The sequence below is a fragment of the Oryctolagus cuniculus genome, chromosome 17, assembly GCF_051225735.1.
Source record: "Oryctolagus cuniculus isolate XC-2025 breed Fujian yellow rabbit chromosome 17, ASM5122573v1, whole genome shotgun sequence".
NCBI classification, from domain to species: Eukaryota; Metazoa; Chordata; class Mammalia; order Lagomorpha; family Leporidae; genus Oryctolagus; species Oryctolagus cuniculus.
In genome coordinates, this window is record NC_142883.1 from 34972441 (window position 1) to 34993014 (window position 20574).

A 20574-nucleotide genomic window follows, 5' to 3' on the forward strand; every position below is an offset into this window, starting at 1 on the left:
CAGTTATTAGAATCCTGTGTTGAGTTGAATGTATTTTATGCTTCAATAAATTAGGGTAAGGAGCATTTCAGGTAAGAAATACATGCCCTCATAGCCTGCTAACCCATTATTGGGAGATTTATGGAGATTTTTGAATATTTTTATATTGTATCCTAATTTGAGGTTTTAGTTTAGTCTAATTCCTAATACTTTAGAAAGTTTAAAAAGAGTCAAATCATCATGAATCTTCAGAGAACACAATTTTTTAACTGCCACAACCACTTGATAGATATTATCTGGTTGTAGAATCAGATGATCTGATAATCAGTCTGTTTTTGTACATTGCATTGTATTTGAATTACCTTTGACTTTATACCTCTGCACAAGTGGAAAACTATACCAAAGCTTCATTGGCCAAGATGTTTAAGTTACTTCAATTATTTATCCAATTTCCAAAAGTAAATTGTAGTTCCCAAATTTTAATAGTTTAAGAGAGATCTACAAGTGTTTTAGAGTTATCTAACTGAATACAACTAAATAAATTAAGGGTGGACACTTCTGAAAGCAAGGAAACTTACTGGAAAGTATAATAATCAAACTTGGCTGTCTTTGAAAGCCCTGTATGAAAAATGCATATTGAGAATTTGACTTAATATTTTTATGAAAAAGTAGTATTTATTTGAATAGATGATTTTCTTAAAAGAAAATACATTTATTTTGAAATAATGTTGCCCCCAAATGAGAATCAGTGGTTTTATTGCTACTTCTTTACTCTTTCATTTGGTGAACTTTTCCAATAACTCATATTATTATTCAGGGAATTACTTTATCATGTCATCCTTAAATGTTTTTTTGTTTCTCTGTGGAATACTCTCAGTAATTTAGTTTCACATTGTTTTTGCATTACAAGTGTGGGTAATGTTTAAAATGAATGGAGTATTATTGGCTTAGCATTGCATGTACAGCCCACAAAGGACCTTTGTCAGCTGATTTTAGCAGTGTTTTCTAAGCTATTTTACCAGAGACCAAAAAAACCAAACCAAAACAAAAGCTGTGCATAGTTTAATGTCAAGATTTTATTTTGTACACTTCAGCTGCATTTAAAATCTGATAGTTATAGCTTTTTAAAATAATTCTTGTACCTAGATATGTGTTCACAACAAAAATTAACTATTTGATGTTTGAGTTCTGCTTCCATCCTGTTTCCATCTTGTGTCATCCACAGACCTGTAATGTTTATTTAACAGTCTCATTCTTGCAAGCAAAACTAACCACATACATTCTCAGAGTAGGCTCCATTCAGTGTCAAGAATATTAGATTCCTATTGGAAGACATTTCAACCTTTTGTTTTTAATTTATTTATTTGAGAGTCACAGGCAGAGAGTGCCTATTTCCTGGTTCACTCCTCACAATTCTGTGGGGTGATCCAGGCCAGAGCTAGTAGCAAGGAATTCAATCCAGCTCTCCCATTTGGATAAAAGGGACCTAGCTACTGAATCATAACCTGCTGCCTCTTTGGGTGCACATTAGCTGGAAACTGGAATCTATGTTAGCAGGAAGTTAGAGACTCTGATATAGGATGTAAATTTCCAGCTAGCATCTTAACTGACAGGCCAAATACCTGCCACTATAGTCCAGTCTTTTAAACAGGGTAAGGAATACTTTTGATTTAATCCTACATCCAGGAATCTGATTTACATAGTTTACCACATATTTCTAAAATTAGGGATACTCAATTGAATTGTGAAAAGTGGCTCTTCTTAGAAATGTTTCTTTCATGAGATAGGCATTTGGTGCAGCAGTTAATATGCTGCCCACGACACCCGCTTCCCATATCAGAATGCATCAGTGTTTCAGTCCTGGGTCCACTTTCAGTTCTAGCTTCCTACTAGTGTACATCCGGGGAAGCAGCAGATGATGACTCAAGTCCTTGGGTTTCTGCTACTCATGTAGGAGACTTGATTGAGTTCCCGCCTTCTGACTTTGGCATGGTTCAGCCCTGGCAGTTGCAAACATTTGGGAACAGCACATGAAAGATCTCTCTCTCACTCTCTCTCTCTCTCTGTCTTTTAAATAAAATGAAAATAATTAAATAAAAATTTTAAGAAGTTACTGTTTCATCTTACCCTAGCTATATGTAAGAGCCCTTTTACCCCACAGTAATTTCTAACATATTGTCCTTTTGTTATATTTCTTTCTTCTTCTTCTTCTTTTTTTTTTTTTTTTTTTTTTTGACAGGCAGAGTGGATAATAAGAGAGACAGAGAGAAAGGTCTTCCTTTTGCCATTGGTTCACCCTCCAGCGGCCGGTGCTGATCCGAAGGCAGGAGCCAGGTGCTTCTGGTCTCCCATGGGGTGCAGGGCCCAAGCACTTGGGCCATCCTCCACTGCCTTCCCGGGCCACAGCAGAGAGCTGGCCAGGAAGAGGGGCAATGGGGAAAGAATCCGGCTCCCCGACCGGGACTAGAACCTGGTGTGCCGGCACCACTAGGTGGAGGATTAGCCTATTGAGCCGCAGCGCCGGCCCTTTTGTTATATTTCAAAATGTTTAGGTTGATGAAAAATAATCCATCTTTCTTACCTAATATAACAAGCTAAGATTGCTTTGATTATGTGAATGCTTGTATTACGTAGGTTGAGGAAACCAGTTGTGTAGACTCTTAGCACTCAAGAATATTACTAAATCTGATTTTTTTTTTTAAATGGATTTATTTGTATATTTGAAAGGCTGAGTTAGAGAGAGGCAGAGGCAGAGAGATCTTCCATCCACTGGTTCACTCCCCAGAAGGCCGAAATGGCCAGAATTGGGCCATTCCGAAGCCAGGAGCCAGGAGCTTCTTTTGGGTCTCCCACGCAGGTGCAGGACCCCAAGGACTTGGGCCATCTTCTACTGCTTTCCCAGGCCACAACAGAGAGCTGGATCAGAAGTGGAGCAGCCCGATCTCGAACCGGCGCCCATATGGAATCCCGGCACTGCAGACGGCAACTTTACCCACTGCGCCACAGCGCCAACCCCGAATCTGATTTAAATTAAAAAAAAAAGTCTTTATTTGAAAGAGTAACAGAGAGAATGGGAGAGACAGAAATATCAAACAAGGCATTCCATTATGAGACATCTCAAGCAGTGACATAATGCTGCTGCACAATGCCTACCCCTTTGATTATTTTAGAAAATGACATGCATGAACAGGGCTTGGAGAAACTAAGTGTATGCTATGTGCCAGTCATTGTACAGGTGGCTTACGTGTAATTTCTCCTGAAGCAGAGAAGCTGGATTACTGATGCTCCCCCAGAAGAAAACAAAAACATATAAGAATGATATGGAAGCCGGCGCCGTGGCTCAATAGGCTAATCCTCCACCTTGCGGCGCCGGCACACTGGGTTCTAGTCCCGGTCGGGGCGCCGGATTCTGTCCCGGTTGCCCCTCTTCCAGGCCAGCTCTCTGCTATGGCCAGGGAGTGCAGTGGAGGATGGCCCAGGTGCTTGGGCCCTGCACCCCATGGGAGACCAGGAAAAGCACCTGGATCCTGGCTCCTGCCATCGGATCAGCGCGGTGCGCCGGCTGCAGCGGCGGCCATTGGAGGGTGAACCAACGGCAGAGGAAGACCTTTCTCTCTGTCTCTCTCTCTCACTGTCCACTCTGCCTGTCAAAAAAAAAAAAAAAAAAAAAAAAAAAAGAATGATATGGAAATAGGGGGGCAGGCACTGTGGCATAGCAGGTAAAGCTGCCATCTGCAGTGCCGGCATCCCATATGGGCGCTAGTTCGAGACCGGGCTGCTCCACTTCCGATGCAGCTCTCTGCTGTGGCCTGGGAAAGCAGTAGAAGATGGCCCAAGTCCTTGGGGTCCTGCACCTGTGTGGGAGACCGGAACAAGCTCCTGGCTCCTGGCTTTGGATCTGCACAGCTCTGCCCATTGCGGCCAAATCGGGAGTGAACCAACGGATTGAAGACCGCTCTCTTTCTCTGCCTCTCCTTCTCTCTCTGTGTAACTCTGACTTTCAAGTAAATGAATAAATCTTTTTTTAAAAAATGACATGGAAATAGGGATGGGAATATTTGCCAAAATACTCTACAAATACACTGTAAAGCAGTGTTGAGGACGTCCATCCCACAGCCCATGTAAGGCCAGCAAAACCATTTGGTCTGACTCTACCAACACAACCACAGGTGGGACTTGAAATAAATCTATAGCAGGCTAATTTTTAAGTTGATAGTTTTGTATAGCCTGCAAATAATATAAATATCCAATGACCCTTCGCAGAAAATATTTCCTCTCCCCTGCATAACTAGTAAGTAGTATGGTTAATATTTGTTGTTACTGTTTTTGTTTTGTTTTAACTACCAAAAAATCGAACTACTTTGAGCTAGGAAAGAGAACAGAATTAGAAAAGAATATGTGGGTTCAGTCCTAGGATGTGGAGTAGAGGTGGCATACATAGTCCAAATATCAGTTGACCTAACCTGGTATCAATCACAATGTGTTGGCAGCTTGCAGGCACCACATTTTTCTGTTTCACTATGAAATGGCTCATTTTAAAGATTATGAAGATAATGAGTAATATTAACAGAGTAGGTTGCTGCTAGCCTAAATAGTCACTGTTGCTGTTTGAAGACACATAGTAATGTACATCGGTATTTCCTGAGTAAATATAGGCTGGCTCTGTGAATAAGTATTGTCAGGGTACCTGGAACTTAATAGAGATGTCACATTTCAAGATATGGTCCTCCACTTTGTAGTTTAGAAATTTGAATGAACATGCAACTGAATATATGGACTCTAGGAGATGGAATTACTTTAACCAAATTCAGAAACCACAATAGTAGTTTGCTAATATAGACTGAACATGTTCCAAAATCCAAAACTTCTTGAGTGATGACATGATAGCATGATAGAAAATTCTACACCTGACCTTGTCATGAGTCACAGTGAAAATATAGGCACACTAAAATTATTGTGTAAGGTTACCTTAAGCCTACATGTATAAGGTATACATGAAATATAAATGATAAACGAATTTAGTGTTTAAAATTGAGTCCCATCTCCAAGAGTTCTCATTATGTATATGTAAATATTCCAAAATCAGGAGAAATTGGAATTCAAAGCATTTCTAAATATCCCTTATTTAAAATAAGCATTTGAGATAAGCTTTACTCAACCTGTGTTGCATAAGAAAATATTACTGTCCTGTAACCTGGATACTCTTATTTATTTATATTAGTCATTATTGTGTTAGTCTGTTAGGGCAGACATAATAGTATACCACATAGCTTAGAAAACAGAAATGTATTCTCTTGTAGTTTAAGCAGTTAGAAATCTAAAGATCGAGGTGCCAGGAGGATGGTTTCTGGAGATACCTCTCTTCCTGTCTTGGAGGCAGCCACTTTCTTGTAGTCCTTACAAGACCTTTCCTCTTCATACAGGTAGAGAAGAAGGTCACTCATACCAGTTCTTTTAAGGATAAGTCCTTATAGGGTACCTCCCTGATGACCTGATTTAACCTTTATTACCTTTTTAAATTCATTATCTCCAAATACAATCATGTTAAAAGTTAGGGCTTCACCATAGGAATTTTAGGAAGACACATTTCAGTTCATTACAAGTATATTTTCTCCTTATAAACTAATGTTTGTGAGAAACCAAATTAAGTCAATATTTTAGTTGGGAGCAAGGAATGACAAGACGATCAATGGCTTTGATAATCACCATGCTGTGTGCTTCACTGGACACGAGATGTATAGGTCAGGTAACTTCTGCAACACTGTGCTGGAAATATCACTTTTGTCTTGTCATACCTCTTTTATCATAAGACCAGTCTTCTTACATAATTTTGCCTTTTATTCAGGCACTATAGTTAGTAAGTTTATGGTTATGAGCTCAATCTGATAGTGCTCCCCACTTCAACACAGAAAACTTAAATCAACCCATATTCCCATCTTGATGAGATTTGAGTTGAGCCTTCAGCTCTTAAGTCGCATTTATGATCCAGCTTTTAGATTACCTTACTTCTGTAGATTGAGGTTGTTTCTTTCAAAATTCTCAGAAAAACAACCTTAAATTCATGTTTGAGGGTGAAGGTATCCTGTCAACAGCTCAAGTGCTTTCTACTCTTAATAAGTCTACCTTATATCCATTTGGGTCCTGCCTCTAGGTTTGTCACTTATTTTGTGACATTACGCAATCACTTTACCTCTGTCACATTTCTTTATCTGTAAATTATAGGGGTAAAGGTAGGCTTGCATATTCCAGAAGTTCCCTTCTATAATTCTAATTTTTACAGAATATTTATAAGCCATTGTCACATAGAACATCATTCTGTTTTTGAAAGACAGAATTGTCAGTGTGTAGAGGGCTTTTAAATTTAAGGCTGAGTGATTAGATGATGTTGTTAAGGGGAGAGTGTAAAGAGAATACAAAAAGGAATCTAGGACCCGGATTTGAAGAACTCCAGGAAGCAGAGGAGGAGCCCAAGAAATAGGAAGAAAAACAGGATAGAGGGCTGGCGCCGCTGCTCACTAGGCTAATCCTCTGCCTTGCGGCACCGGCACACCGGGTTCTAGTACCAGTCGGGGCGCCAGACTCTGTCCCGGTTGCCCCTCTTCCAGGCCAGCTCTCTGCTGTGGCCAGGGAGTGCAGTGGAGGATGGCCCAAGTGCTTGGGCCCTGCATCCCATGGGAGACCAGGATAAGTACCTGGCTCCTGCCATCGGATCAGCGAGGTGTGCCGGCCGCAGCGGCCATTGGAGGGTGAACGAACGGCAAAGGAAGACCTTTCTCTCTGTCTCTCTCACTGTCCACTCTGCCTGTCAAAAAACAAAAACAAAAACAAAAACAAACGAAAAAAAAAACCAGGATAGAGTATTTCAAGAAAGGAAGTGAATACTTGCATTCTACCGAAGGTAAGATTCAGTAAGATGATTTGGCAACATCTAGATCATTGGTGATCTTAATATAAGCAATTTCTTTTGATTTGTCGAGACAGAAATCACGTTGCAGTAGATTGAGCAGAGTTTGGTGATGAGGAGTAGGGACTGTAAATAGGCAACTCTTCTTGAGAATTATGTCAGTGAGAAAGACTGAGAAATGGGAATTACTGGGTAGTGCTTATTTGCTGTGAGGATAAAGGAGAAAAGATTGATGTCACACAGAGAGAGAATGAAAGGAGTGAAGTCCCTGAGAAGGTAAGAGAGGATGATAGAATGTATTTTGACAGATTTGCCCTTGGTAGGTAGAGGACACGGCCGGCCCTGGTTGTAAAGGAAGAATGCTAACATGGATGAAGGTGTAAATATTTTAGTAGATGTAATAGTCAAAAGATTGGAGAATACTTCCTCTACATTTGTGATTAAAAGGTAAAGGAGGGGCCGGCGATGTGGTATAGCAGGTAAAGCCGCCGCTTGCAGTGCCAGCATCCCCTATGGGCACTGGTTTGAGTCCCAGATGCTCCACTCCTATCTAGCTCTCTGCTATGGCCTGGGAAAGCAGTGAAAGATGGCACAAGTCCTTGGGCGCCTGCATTTGCGTGGGAGAACAGGAAGAAGCTCCTGGCTCCTGCCTTTGGATTAGCGCAGCTCCGGCCATTGTGGCCATCTGGGGAGTGAACCAGTAGATGGAAGACCTCTCTTTCTCTCTCTGCCTCTGCCTCTCTGTAACTCTGCATTTCAAATAAATAAAATAAATCTTTTTATTTTTTATTTTTGACAGGCAGAGTAGACAGACAGAGAGAAAGGTCTTCCTTTTCCGTTGGTTCACCCCCCAGTGGCCGTTGCGGCTGACGCACGACGCTGATCCGGAGCCAGGAGCCAGGTGCTTCTCCTGGTCTCCCATGTGGATGCAGGGCCCAAGGACTTGGGCCATCCTCCACTGCCTTCCCGGGCCACAGCAGAGAGCTGGACTGAAAGAGGAGCAACCGGGGCAGAATCTGGTGTGCCAGCGCCGCAGGGGGAGGATTAGCCTATTGAGCCACAGTGCCGACCTAAAATAAATCTTTAAAAAAAATTTAAAAAGGTAAAGGAATGTCAATCTCTGAGATTAAGAATGGAAAATGTAAGATAGGAAGTTTGAAGAGAGAACAGAAATAAAATAGTTGTGTGAGAGAAAAGTTGATTAATAGAAAGTAGCAACAGTTTGAGGTTTGAAATTTGGTATTTCAAATAATATTGGGCATATAATGGGCATCTGATAAGTATTTGTTGAGTGAATAAGTGAATTTAAAGTGGCTGTGCAGTTGTATGATATATCTCCAGCAATATTCACCTGCTTAGGCTGATGATAATACTAATGGTTAGGGGTTAGCATGGTACAGCAAGTTGAGCCTCTGCTTGTGACACTGACATCACATACTCGTGTCGCTGCTCCACAGCTGCTTTTCAGCTCCCTGCTATTGTACCTGGAAAAGCAGCAGAAAATGGCCCACGGGTCTGGGCCCCAGCCACCCATCTGGGAGACCAGGATGGGGTTCCTGGCTCCTAGCTTCAGCATGGCCCTTCCCTGACTGTTGCTGGCTTTTGGGGAGCAGAGCAGTAGATGGAAGATCCCTCTCTGTCTCTCCCTCTTTCTGTCACTCTGCCTTTCAAATCAAATTATCTTTTAAAAAAAAAAAACAAAAAATTCCAGACAATTATTTTATGTTTTCTAGAAAGAATTTTTGAGAAGGAAATGTCAGTAAGGTTTTGTTTTATAACACGTTGTGTAAGAACATGTTATTTGCCCAAAGAAAAATTGCAGTTGCAATATCTTAAAAACAAAATTTCCAAATAATTGTGCAATCTCATAAGTATGGCCTCAAGAGGACCAGAGTTGTTTTGGATAAAATTTTTATATCTTGAAGATGACATTATGGAAAAAAATAAATAGAGGGAAATGAGTTCAATTATCAGTGTTTTTCAAAGGGAAACATTCTGGAATTTTCATCTTTTACCACAAATTAATTTAATTTTACTTATTGTGCTCTAGGTGAATGACTGGCTGTTTATCTCTAAACGAAATTGCCTGTAAGATTTGGCTGAGTATGAACCCACTCAGTTTTAATTATTTACCCAACTAAGTAGAGCTTCAAGTTAAGTGACTGGAAGATGGAAAATCTTTAATTCCTTTATATAATTCCAGTTCAAACAGCTTCAGTTGTTTTATTAGTAAAATCCAGATTTGTGGAATAGATTGACATTTTGTAAACATTATCTTGCTCTAGTCTTACATATTTTCGCAAAATAACTTCATCTTCCTTTTTTTGTAATTGCTTGAGCTGCATTGTTTTAGGATAACATCTTCACAGAAGTATAACTTAAGTTTGCAGAATCAAACTTGAAGCTGCAATGAAATCTTTTGAATGTCTTCCCCTGTCAGCTCCCTAGTACTTTATTCCTCTTCCTGATCTTTATATTGAGTTCATATGAAATGTGAGGCAATATATTAGAATGTTACATACACTACAAATAAGGTAATGTTTAATCCTCAGTGTAACTTTACCAGGTATGTCATGTCATTCCTATTTTATAAATTAAAGAAACTGATGTTTAAGGGCTGGTGCTGTGGCACAGTGGGTTAAGTCTGCCTGTGGTGCCAGCAGACAGCATCCCATGGGCCCCAGTTTGAGTCCTGGCTACTCAACTTCCACTCCAGCTCTGTAATATGCCTGGAAAAGTAGGGGAGGATGGACCAGTTGCTTGGGCCCCTGCACCGACATGAGAGCCCAAAAAAGCTCCTGGTTCCTGGCTTCAACCTGGCCAAGTCCCAGCTGAGTCAGCCATTTCGGGAGTGAACCAGCAGATTAAAGATCTCTTTGTCTCTATCTCTGCCTCTCTCTCCTTTCCCTGTAACTCTGCCTTCAAATAAATAAATAAATCTTTAAAAAAAAAAAAAAAGAAAAGAAACTGATATTTAGAGAGCTCTACAAATCTGTCCAAGAGCATAGAAGCTTGATTTTAACCTCGTTCTTTTAGACTGTAAAATCTGTGTTTTCTTGCCATTAAATTAAACATTATATTTCCATCTAATTTGATGATAGTACCTGTTTCATTCTATTCCAGCTGGTCTCTTGTGCTTATCTGGCTTTCCTATGGTCCTTTTGGGGACAAGGACCTTACCTTGTTCCTATTTATGTCCTCAGTATCCATGGGGGATCGCAGTACTATTTGAATGGGTATTGAATGAACAACATTGGCATCACTGGTATAGCAGCAGTGAAGCAAATGATGTGAAGTTGTTTGTCTGGTTCAGTCAGGCAGTTTCTAGGTTTACTGCCTCATATAGTACCCCTTCCCTTTTGATGTATTGCCTTTAAAGTTACATACATGCATGCATATACATAAACATGCACATGCACACTGTTTCATCCAAATATCAGTCCCATGAAAGAGGTGATTACTGTTCTCATTTTGTGGATCCGGAAAACCAAGGCACAGAGAAAAAAACTTGCTCAAGATCACAAGTTTTCAGTAGTAAATCTGGGGTTGAAGTCCAGATTTTTAGACTTAAAATCTTAATTACCAATAATCATATATTCCAGGCTACCCGTGCTTATGGAAACCTGTACTTTATTTCTTGATATGTGTATTTATTCACTGAGAAGTGAAGGCCACAGAACAAAGGTGTCCACAAATGGATTGTACTAAAAGAGAAGACCCTCTGTTGCAGTGATGACTGTATAAGGGTACTTCAAAAAGTTCATGGGAAAATTTGGCATAAAAAATGTTGAAATCTGTGTGGTTTTTTTAACTTAATTTTTTTGATAACTTATTTTTAATTTATACTACTGTCAATGGCTTAATGCCCTAGTCAACAAAGTGTTCGACAAATAAGAATTAAAAAGACCACAGTTCAGCAAGAAAATAGGCAAGGGCTGTAAACAGTAATCAGATTAAAAGATGTTCAGCTTCACTCATATAAAATAGTCACAAAATCATTAAAATGATAATAGTACAGGGACTGGCATTGTGGTGTGGCAGGTTAAACTGGCACCTGTGATGCTGGCATCCCATATGGGTACCTGTTCGTGTTCCAGCTGTTCCACTTTTTTTTTTTTTTGACAGGCAGAGTGGACAGTGAGAGAGAGAGACAGAGAGAAAGGTCTTCCTTTGCCGTTGGTTCACCCTCCAATGGCCGCCGCGGCCGGCGCGCTGCGGCCGGCGCACCACGCTGATCCGATGGCAGGAGCCAGGAGCCAGGTGCTTTTCCTGGTCTCCCATGGGGTGCAGGGCCCAAGCACCTGGGCCATCCTCCACTGCACTCCCTGGCCACAGCAGAGGGCTGGCCTGGAAGAGGGGCAACCGGGACAGAATCCGGCGCCCCGACCGGGACTAGAACCCCGTGTGCCGGCACCGCTAGGCGGAGGATTAGCCTAGTGAGCCGCGGCGCCGGCCTTTTTTTTTAAGATTTATTTATTTATTTGAAAGGCAGAGTCAGAGAGAGAGGGGGGGGGGGTCTTCCTTCCATTAGCTTACTACCCAGATGGCTGAGAGAGAGAGAGAAAGAGAGAGGTCTTCCTTCCATTAGTTTACTACCCAGATGGCTTCAATGACTGGAGCTGAACTGATCCGAAGCCAGGATCCAGGAGCTGCTTCTGGGTCTCTCCCACGGGTACAGGGGCCCAAGGACTTGGGCCATCTTCTACTGCTTTCCCAGGCTATGGCAGAGAGCTGGATTGGAAGTGGAACAGGCGGGACTCAAATAGGTGGCCATATGGGATGCCAGCACTGCAGGCAGCGGCTTTACTTGCTGTGCCACAGCGCCGACCCTGCTGTTCCACTTCTGATCCAGCTCCTTGCTAATGGCCTGGGAAAGCAGTAAAAGACGTCCCAAGTGGTTAGGCCCCTGCCATCCACATGAGAGACCCAGAAGAAGCTCCTGGCTCCTGATTTAGGCTTGGCCCAACTTTGGCTGTTGTGACCATCTGTGGAATGAACCAATAGATTTAAGTTCTCTCTCTCTTTGTCTCTCCCTGTGTCAGTAACTCTGCCTTTCAAATTAATAAACACATGTTAAAAAAAAAAAAACTATAGTAGTGTATAATTCCCATCAATTTGTTTAAAAAATATTTAAATCAAAGTTTGACAAAACATTATATTTTCAACCAAATTGATACATATAAGCATTTCTTTTATTTATTTATTTATTTACTTATTTTAATTTTGGCTTCCACATATAAGAGAATATGTAGTATCTGTATCCTGCTTATTTCATTCAACATGATATCTTCTAGTTCCAACCATTTTGCTGCAAATAATGGAATTTTGTTCTTTTTAATAGCTGAATAATCTTCCATTGTATACACACCATGTTTTCTTTATGCATCTGATGGTGGACACCTTTACTGATTCATGTTTTGGCAGTTGTCTGCTAAAAACATGGTGGTGCAGGTATTTTATACAATGTGTTCATGTCTTTGGATATATTCCTGGTAGTGGGATTGCTGCATCATATGGCAAGTCTATTTCTAATTTTTAAAGAAATATCCATACTGTTATCCCAGTGGCTGCACTAATTTACATTCCCCACCAACAGTGTATAAAAGTTCCGCTTTTTCCACATCCTCCCCAGCATTTGTTGCTGTCTGTTTTTTGGATAATTATCATTCCAACAGAGGTGGTTTTGTATTGTATTTTCCTGATGGTTAGTGATATTGAGCATTTTTTTCTTATATTTGTTAGCCAGCATAGTTTTTTCATAATATACAATTTCCATGAGATTCTTTGAAGAACCTTCATATATTCTTTGTTCAGTTATTTTATAATGAGTGTTTCACTTGTTTTCCTTTATTAGGCATAAATTTTGTAAATAGTTATTATAGTTTATTCAATAAATAAATTAGCACTAAATAACAAATTAAGGAAGATTGAAGCCATTATCATATCATAGTCTGATCAGCTAACTATAAATCTAACATGATTTTGGTAGATATGTAGCTGAGCAAACTTACATTACACAAGCATCTTAGAGAGTCATTTCTTGAGCTTTTTTTTCTTAATTAAATAACCCTCTACTCAAAAATCTGACTGAATTCTGAACTGTCACTGAATGCTCTTAAGCTTGGGCTACTATAAATATAATAAACAGATCTTATATAAAAGTATGCCATTCGGGGGCCAGCATTGTGAAATAGCAGGTTCAAGTCCCGGCTGCTCTACTTCTACCAGCTTCCTGCTAATGTGCCTGGGAAAAGCAGTGGAGAATGACCCAAGTGTTTGGGTCCCTGCACGAATGTAGGAGACATGGAAGAAATCCCTGACTGCGGGCTTCTGTCTGGCCTGGCTCCAGCCATTGTTGCCATTTGGGGAGTGAACCAGCGGGTGGAAGATCTCTGTCTCTCCCTCTTTGTAATCCTGCCTTTCAAATAAATAAATCTTTTTTTAAAAATGAAATATGTATTATGAAAAAACTGCATGACTTTCAAAAATTTTTTGCAGTTAAACATCTTTATTTTTATTTTTGACAGATAGAGATATAGACAGTGAGAGAGAGACAGAGAGAAAAGTGTTCCCTCCTCTGGTTCACTCCCCAAATGGCCACTACGGCTGGCGCTGTGCCGATCCGAAGGCAGGAGCCAGGTGCTTCCTCCTGGTCTTCCATGCGGGTGCAGGGCCCAAGCACTTGGGCCATCCTCCACTGCACTCCCGGGCCACAGCAGAGAGCTGGACTGGAAGAGGAGCAACCGGGACCAGAACCCCGTGCCCATATGGGATGCCGGTGCCGTAGGCAGAGAATTAACCAAGTGAGCCACGGCACCAGCCCCAAAAGTTAAACATCTTTTAATTCTATTTTCAATGAACTTTATTAGTACTTCATTTCTTTTTATTGTTTGGATATATTTTGTTTGAATATACCAACATTTTCTGTATTCATTTATCAGTTGATATTTAGGTTTTATTGTAGTGATTTAAAGTAAAAAAAAAAAACACTTATAATATAAAGCATCATATAAAATATAAAATGCATTTAGCATATCTTAAACATTTAACTTTGTGATCGTCTATGCCATATATATTTTTAAGATTTTATTTATTTGAGAGGTAGAGTTTCAGACAGAGAAAGACAGAAAGAGAGGCCTTTCAACCTCTGGTTCATTCCCCAAATGGCCACAGTGGCTGGAGCTGAGCTTATCTGAAACCAGGATCCCGGAGCTTCCTCTAGATCTCTCACGTTGATGCAGGGGCCCAAAAACTTGACCATCTTCCTCTGCCTTTCCAGGCCTTAGCAGAGAGCTGGATTGGAAGAGGAATAGCTGGGACATGAACGGGCACCTACATGGGATCCTGGCGCTGTAGGTGGAGGCTTAGCCTACTATGCCATGGCATCGGCCCTGCCTATATTTTTTGATTCAGTAGAACTATTTCCTTAATGAAACTGATCTGTGGTCTTAAATCTGTGTGTCAATGTTTGTGCCATCTTTGATCATATAATCAGCTTTTTCCTAATAATGTTAAAAGAACTATGAAAGAAAAAAAGATAAATTTTGAGTAGATAGTATATACGATATTAATTTATGAATTGGAATGGTATTAAACATTATAGCCTATCAGTATTTGAAGTTACTTGTACTTGATATTCTTATTGTGTGGACAAGTTAATACAAAATTTGAGTTTGGAAAGTCACTAGACTAACCATTTGGAAAAGGCTTACAACTATCTGGCTTTAAATTTTTTACCTTGTGATTGGCATTGTGGCACAACAGGCTAAGCCGCTGCCTGCAATACTGGCATCCCATATGGGCTGTTCGTGTTCTAATCCAGCTTCCTGGTAATGTGCCTACGATAGCAGCGGGAGATGTTGCAAGTTCTTGGGCTCCTGCCACCCATGTGGGAAATCTGAATGAAGCTCCTGGCTCCTGGCTTCGGCCTGGTTCAGCCTTGACCATTGCAGCCATTTGGGGAGTGAACCAGCAGATGGAAGATATTTCTCTCTCTCTCTCCCTCCCTTTCTCTCTCTCTTTAACTCTGCCCTTCAAATAAATAAAATAAATATTTTTAAAAATAAATAAGTAAATTTTGACTTTTTGTTTTATGATTTCTATGTAAATTATTCAGATTTTGAATTAAAAGAAAAAATGCATAAACAAATTATACAGATACAATGTGGGGTGTCATTACTGCCTTTATTCCTTTATTTGGTTTTATTCAGTCATAACTGCAAAACAAATATATAATATATTGCTGGATTTTATTTTTCTTCTATTAGCTCCTCAAGACTGATCTATGAAATGGCAGAGAATGGAAAAAATTGTGACCAGAGACGTGTAGCAATGAACAAAGAACAACATAATGGAAATTTCACAGGTAAAGTGTAGTGGTTTGGAGGAAGGAGATGTGCAAGTTTAAATATTACACTTTTTGTTGGAATAAAATAGGAATATATTACTTCTAATATTTTAAATATTTTATTAATATCTTCATAGTAAATTGAATTATGAGTCATGACTTATAAGATTATTTTTCACAGTGACTACAGAAGCAGCCTGAACGTAGTCAAATAGCAATTCTCTAGGCACAAGATTGTTTCTTGGTAATTATATGGTATGGTTAAATATTTACTTGATTTTGTGCAGTGCTTAATCTGATCTTGCTGTTTAGTAACTTTACAAGTAGATTATCAGTTTCCTTGTTAGCTATTCTTAAATATATAATTATCAAAAAATTAGAATAGGGGCTGATGCTGTGGTACAACAGGTAAAGCTACCAACTGCAGTGCTCCCAAAAGGGCACCGGTTCAAGTCCTGGCTGCTCCACTTTATATCTAGCTCCCTGCTAATGCGCCTGGGAAAGCAGCAGAGGGTGGCCTAAGTCCCTGGGCCCTTAGACCCACGTGAGAGTCCCAGAAGTAGCTCTTGACTCCTGGCTCCTGGCTTTGGGGAGTGAACCAGTGGATAGAAGATCTTTCTTTCTCTGTTCTCCCTCTCTCTCTAACTCTTTCAGAGTTCCCTTTTATTTATAAATAATATCCTGTTTATAAATAAAATTCTGTTTATCCTTTCAGATAAATAAGTCTTTAAAAAATGAGAATAAATTTAGATTTTTTTAAAATTTTTAGTTTAACATTTTAAACAAATTGGACATTGTGCTTAAATTTCAGTATATATGACTCATAGCCGTACATTTGTCCTGAAAATCATGACTTTTGTTGATATGGGTGAATTAAGTAAGGACTTTCCTTCTTGATTTTAAAGGAAAATGAAAGGTTTTTCTTTTCTGGTTTTTGTACTATTTTTTTTAAAGATTTATTTATTTGAAAGGCAGAGTTAGAGAAAGAGGAGACAAAGGAAGAGAGATCTTCCATCCCTGGTTCACTCCCCAAATGGCTGCAATGGATAAAGCTGGGCCAATCCAAAGCCAGGAGCCAGAAGTTTCTTTCAGGTATCATGTGTGTACAGGGGCCCAAGTACTTGGACCATCTTCCACTGCTTTCCCAGGCGCATTAGCAGGGAGCCGAATCAGAAATGGAATGGCTAGGACTTGAACTGGTGCCCATATAGGATGACAGCACTGTAGGCGATGGCTTTACTCCCTATACCACGGCACTAGCCCATTTTTCTTTTTGACTTCGCAATTCTTTGACATCTCAAACACATTGCAAAGAATACTGTCGCATGGTGTATGCCCATTCTTAGGGCCCAGGACAAGCAGATCCAGATTCCAGCCGATGAGAGAACAGCTCTTCTCTGTGGATTTATATCTCCTTTACTCACAGTGAGTTTTGTGGATTTATATCTCCTTTACTCACAGTGACAGAAATGCACAAGAAACAGCCACTTGTCCCCGAAGGTGTTGAGGTTGCTGGAGATACCCACTCATGTGTCTGTAGTGGCAGTCGGACACATACACAGGGGTGTCTACATATATCTGCACATAGGCACATACAACCACACGTCCACATACAACTGCATCCACCTAAAGCCACAATCTAGCAAAATTACAGACAGTAGTGGCCAGAGCAAAACCATTGCATGCCAGGGCTTTGAGCAGCTAGCTGTGCAGGCGGACCTTCGGTTCCTGTGACGCTGATTACTGTGGAGAGAGGTGTGGGAGAGCACAGAGATAAGGGGGCAAGGGCAAAAGACATGGGGATTTGAGAACTTCACCTTCTGAAGTTCATCTCTTCATCACATGGTAATATATTACAGAACTTCTTTTATTGGAATAAATGCAGGCTGTCTAAAACAATACTTTCTACTTATTTTTTTTCTCTTTCATTTTTATTTATGTATTTGAAAGGCAGAGAATCAGAGACAATAATTGATTTCCTACATGCTGGTGCATTCCTCAGATGTCTTCTATAGCCGGGGTTGGACCAGGCCGAAGCCAGGAGCTCAGAACTCAGTCTGTCTTGTCCACGTGGGTGGCAGGGACTGAAGTATCTGTACCATCACCTGTTGCATCTGGGGTGCTGGAATGGAGTGCAAAACTGGGAATCAAACCCAGGAGTTCTGATATTGGCTCCCGTTTGTTTTGAAAACACATTTTGCAGCACTGATCTGTTGGATTACTTTGATTTCAGTAAATTTTGCATCATTCCATCAAAAGTTTCCAAATTCAGATATTGATATTGTATGCTTTATAGTCTCTTTCCATTAAGAGCTTATGTGCTGGGGCTGGTGTTGTGGCATAGCAGGTTAAACTGCAGCCTGTGATGCCAACATCCCATATGTTAATGGGCACAGGTTCATGTCCTGGCTGCTCCACTTCTGATTCAGCTCCCTGCTAATGGCCTGGAAAAAGCAGCAGCAGAAGACCCAAGTGCTTGGGCCCCTTCTACCCAGGTGGGAGACCCAGAAGTTCCTGGCTCCTGGCTTCTGCCTGGTCTAGCCCTGGCTCTTGTGGCCATGTGGGGTGTGAAGCGGTAGATGGAAGATCTCTCTCTCTCTCTCTCTCTCTCTCTCTCTGTTTCTCCCTCTTTTTGTGTAACTCTGACTTTCAAATAAATAAATCTTTAAAAAAAATTAAAGCTTATGTGCTGTTTTTTCAACAAGCAAATAAATTTATATATATTTTACTATATTTCTGAATACCATTGGAATTTAAAATTAATGTTGATGTGTCATAGTCTTTTGGACCATGTATTTTTTTTACTTAATATTTGTTAGATATTGTGCTACAACTATATACAAGGAATCTTATTTGTTGTGGTTTAGTATTCCATTCCATTGTGTGAGTATACTATATGCTTGTGTTCCTTTTCTGTCTATTAGTAGTAATATTTAAGTTGTTGATAATCTTTGGCTACTGTAAATGTTGTTACAGTAAATTTTTAAAAATCATTTCATCTTGTACCTAATTACTCCCAGAAAAGGAATTGTTGGGTTACAGTGTACATGGATCTGTAATTTTTAGATTGAAGACAATAATAACTAACTTTGATTGGGCAGTTACTAAGTGTCACACTCTGATAACTTTATGTGCATCAGCTCATCTAATCCTTACAATGATTTTGACAAATAAGTACTATTATTATCTACATTTTACAGAAGAGTAAACTAAGATACAAAAATATTAGCCAATTTGCCGGAGGTCATGTGACTGGTAGATAGCTGAGCCAGAATTTGAAACAAAGTGGCTTGCACTTCATATTTTTTTTCCCAAAGATTGATTGATTGATTTGAAAGTCAGAATTACAGAGACAGAGGGGGAGAGAAAGAGGAAAGAAAAAGAGAAATCTTCCATCCGCTGGTTCACTCCCCAGATGACCGCAGCAGCCAGAGCTAAGACAGGTCAAAGCCAGGAGCCAGGAGCGTCGTCCGGGTCTCCCACATGGGTGGCAGGGGCCCAAGCACCTGTGCCATCCTCGATGCCTTCCCAAGCACACCACAGGGAGCTGGATTGGAAGTAGAGCAGCCAGGACATGAACTGGTACCCAGGGGTTGCCAGCATTATAGCAGGGACTTTACCCACCACACCACAACACCAGCCCCTACTCTCCACACTTTGACATCTAAACCACTTTGCTCTGTGATGTGATGCTTGATTGACACATTACCCTTCATAAAAGGTAGAATGATTTAGCCTTTCTCCGGTAATATACAAGGATAGAAGCTTGTGTTCTGACTGCAAAAGAATGTTAAAATTAGGGCAGGAGCACCTAGACCAGATTTGTCATTTTTCCCTAATCTATGTTTCTGTTAAATTCAACCACTGAAATTTTTAGTACCATTTCTTTTTTTTTTTTTTTTTTTTTTTTTTTGACAGGCAGAGTGGATAGTGAGAAAGAGACAGAGAGAAAGGTCTTCCTTGCCGTTGGTTCACCCTCCAATGGCTGCCACGGCTGGCGCGCTGCAGCCAGCACACCGCGCTGATCCAAAGGCAGGAGCCAGGTGCTTCTCCTGGTCTCCCATGGGGTGCAGGGCCCAAGTACTTGGGCCATCCTCCACTGCACTCCCGGGCCACAGCAGAGAGCTGGCCTGGAAGAGGGGCAACCGGGACAGAATCTGGCGCCCCGACCGGGACTAGAGCCTGGTGTGCCGTCACCGCTAGGTGGAGGTTTAGCCTATTGAGCCGCGGCGCTGGCCAGTACCATTTCTTTAAGATGCCTCAATGTGTTTTAGCTCAGTGAGTGGCAAAGGGTAGGCTTTTTTTTTTTTTTCCTCTTTTGCCTCAGTTCTCTAGGTAACACCGTTATAAAATGATCTCTTTTCTAAATCACTAGATGTGCTGGATGTAGCAGAGTCTGGACTAGTGATCATTTTTTAAGACTTTAGGATTCTGTTAATGCTTAAGAGGAACAATGGTAAAATTCTGTTTAAGGACTCAGATTTTGTCTCATCTCTCTCCATACTGTTTAAAAGAATACTGTGCAAGACTGCTACTGATGTGAAGGGAAGAGATAGTCAAATATACAGATAAATGAAGTGAGGTTGAGGCTTAAGTTGTGAGGACCTACCACAATCCTTGACTTAGTGTTACAGGTTGCAAACACGTTTGTAATAGGCCACCTATGTTAATTAGTGTTTTGTTCCAGTGATTGCCTTCTCCAGAGAAGGTGTAGTCATGGGTTAGTACTTGAACAGCTTGTGTATAAACCCGTGTAACCCAGGAATGAATCACATTGTTGGTACTTTTGAGGTTTATATGCAGTCTTTCAGATGTAGAATGGGAAGGTAGGTGAATTTTTAAAGTGATTGGAAAGAGTGAGTATAAGTACTAGGAATTCTGTTTTAATTCCTGCATTATTGTTTTTCAGACCCCTCTTCAGTGAATGAAAAGAAGAGGAGGGATCGGGAAGAAAGGCAAAATATTGTCCTTTGGAGACAGCCACTTATTACCTTGCAGTATTTTTCTCTGGAAATCCTTGTAATCTTGAAGGAGTGGACCTCAAAGTAAAAAACCTTCCATTACCTTTTATATAAACCTTATTTTCTAATTTTAGAAATCCTCAGCAGTCTCCTACTCCTTGCCATCTGCTGCATTCAAAATGGAGTCATTAAATTTAGAATATTGTCATAAGAGCATATTCATTCTCCTTTGTATAGTTGAAAATCATAGATTAGGGAAACATGGCTGTTTGCTTACTTGATTATTAGAGTTGTTCACATATTGAATTTTGTTTTTGTTTTTCTCCTGGTTTTTCCCTCAGGAAAAATCCGGCCTTATCTGTATTAAATACTTTGATTCCTTA

General features: G+C 40.4%; 1 protein-coding gene across 3 annotated transcripts in view; it reads left to right on the forward strand.

Annotated features, from left to right (window-relative positions):
• VMP1 (vacuole membrane protein 1) overlaps positions 1-20574 on the forward strand; it is a 136794-nt gene that overhangs the window by 11571 nt on the left and 104649 nt on the right. For all 3 annotated transcript variants that reach the window (XM_002719255.6, XM_089317310.1, XM_089317309.1), the window contains exons 2-3: positions 15151-15248; positions 20140-20275. In XM_002719255.6, coding sequence (XP_002719301.1) covers positions 15173-15248; positions 20140-20275 — 212 coding nt within the window. In that variant the 5' untranslated portion in view covers positions 15151-15172. The remainder of the gene's footprint in view (positions 1-15150; positions 15249-20139; positions 20276-20574) is intronic.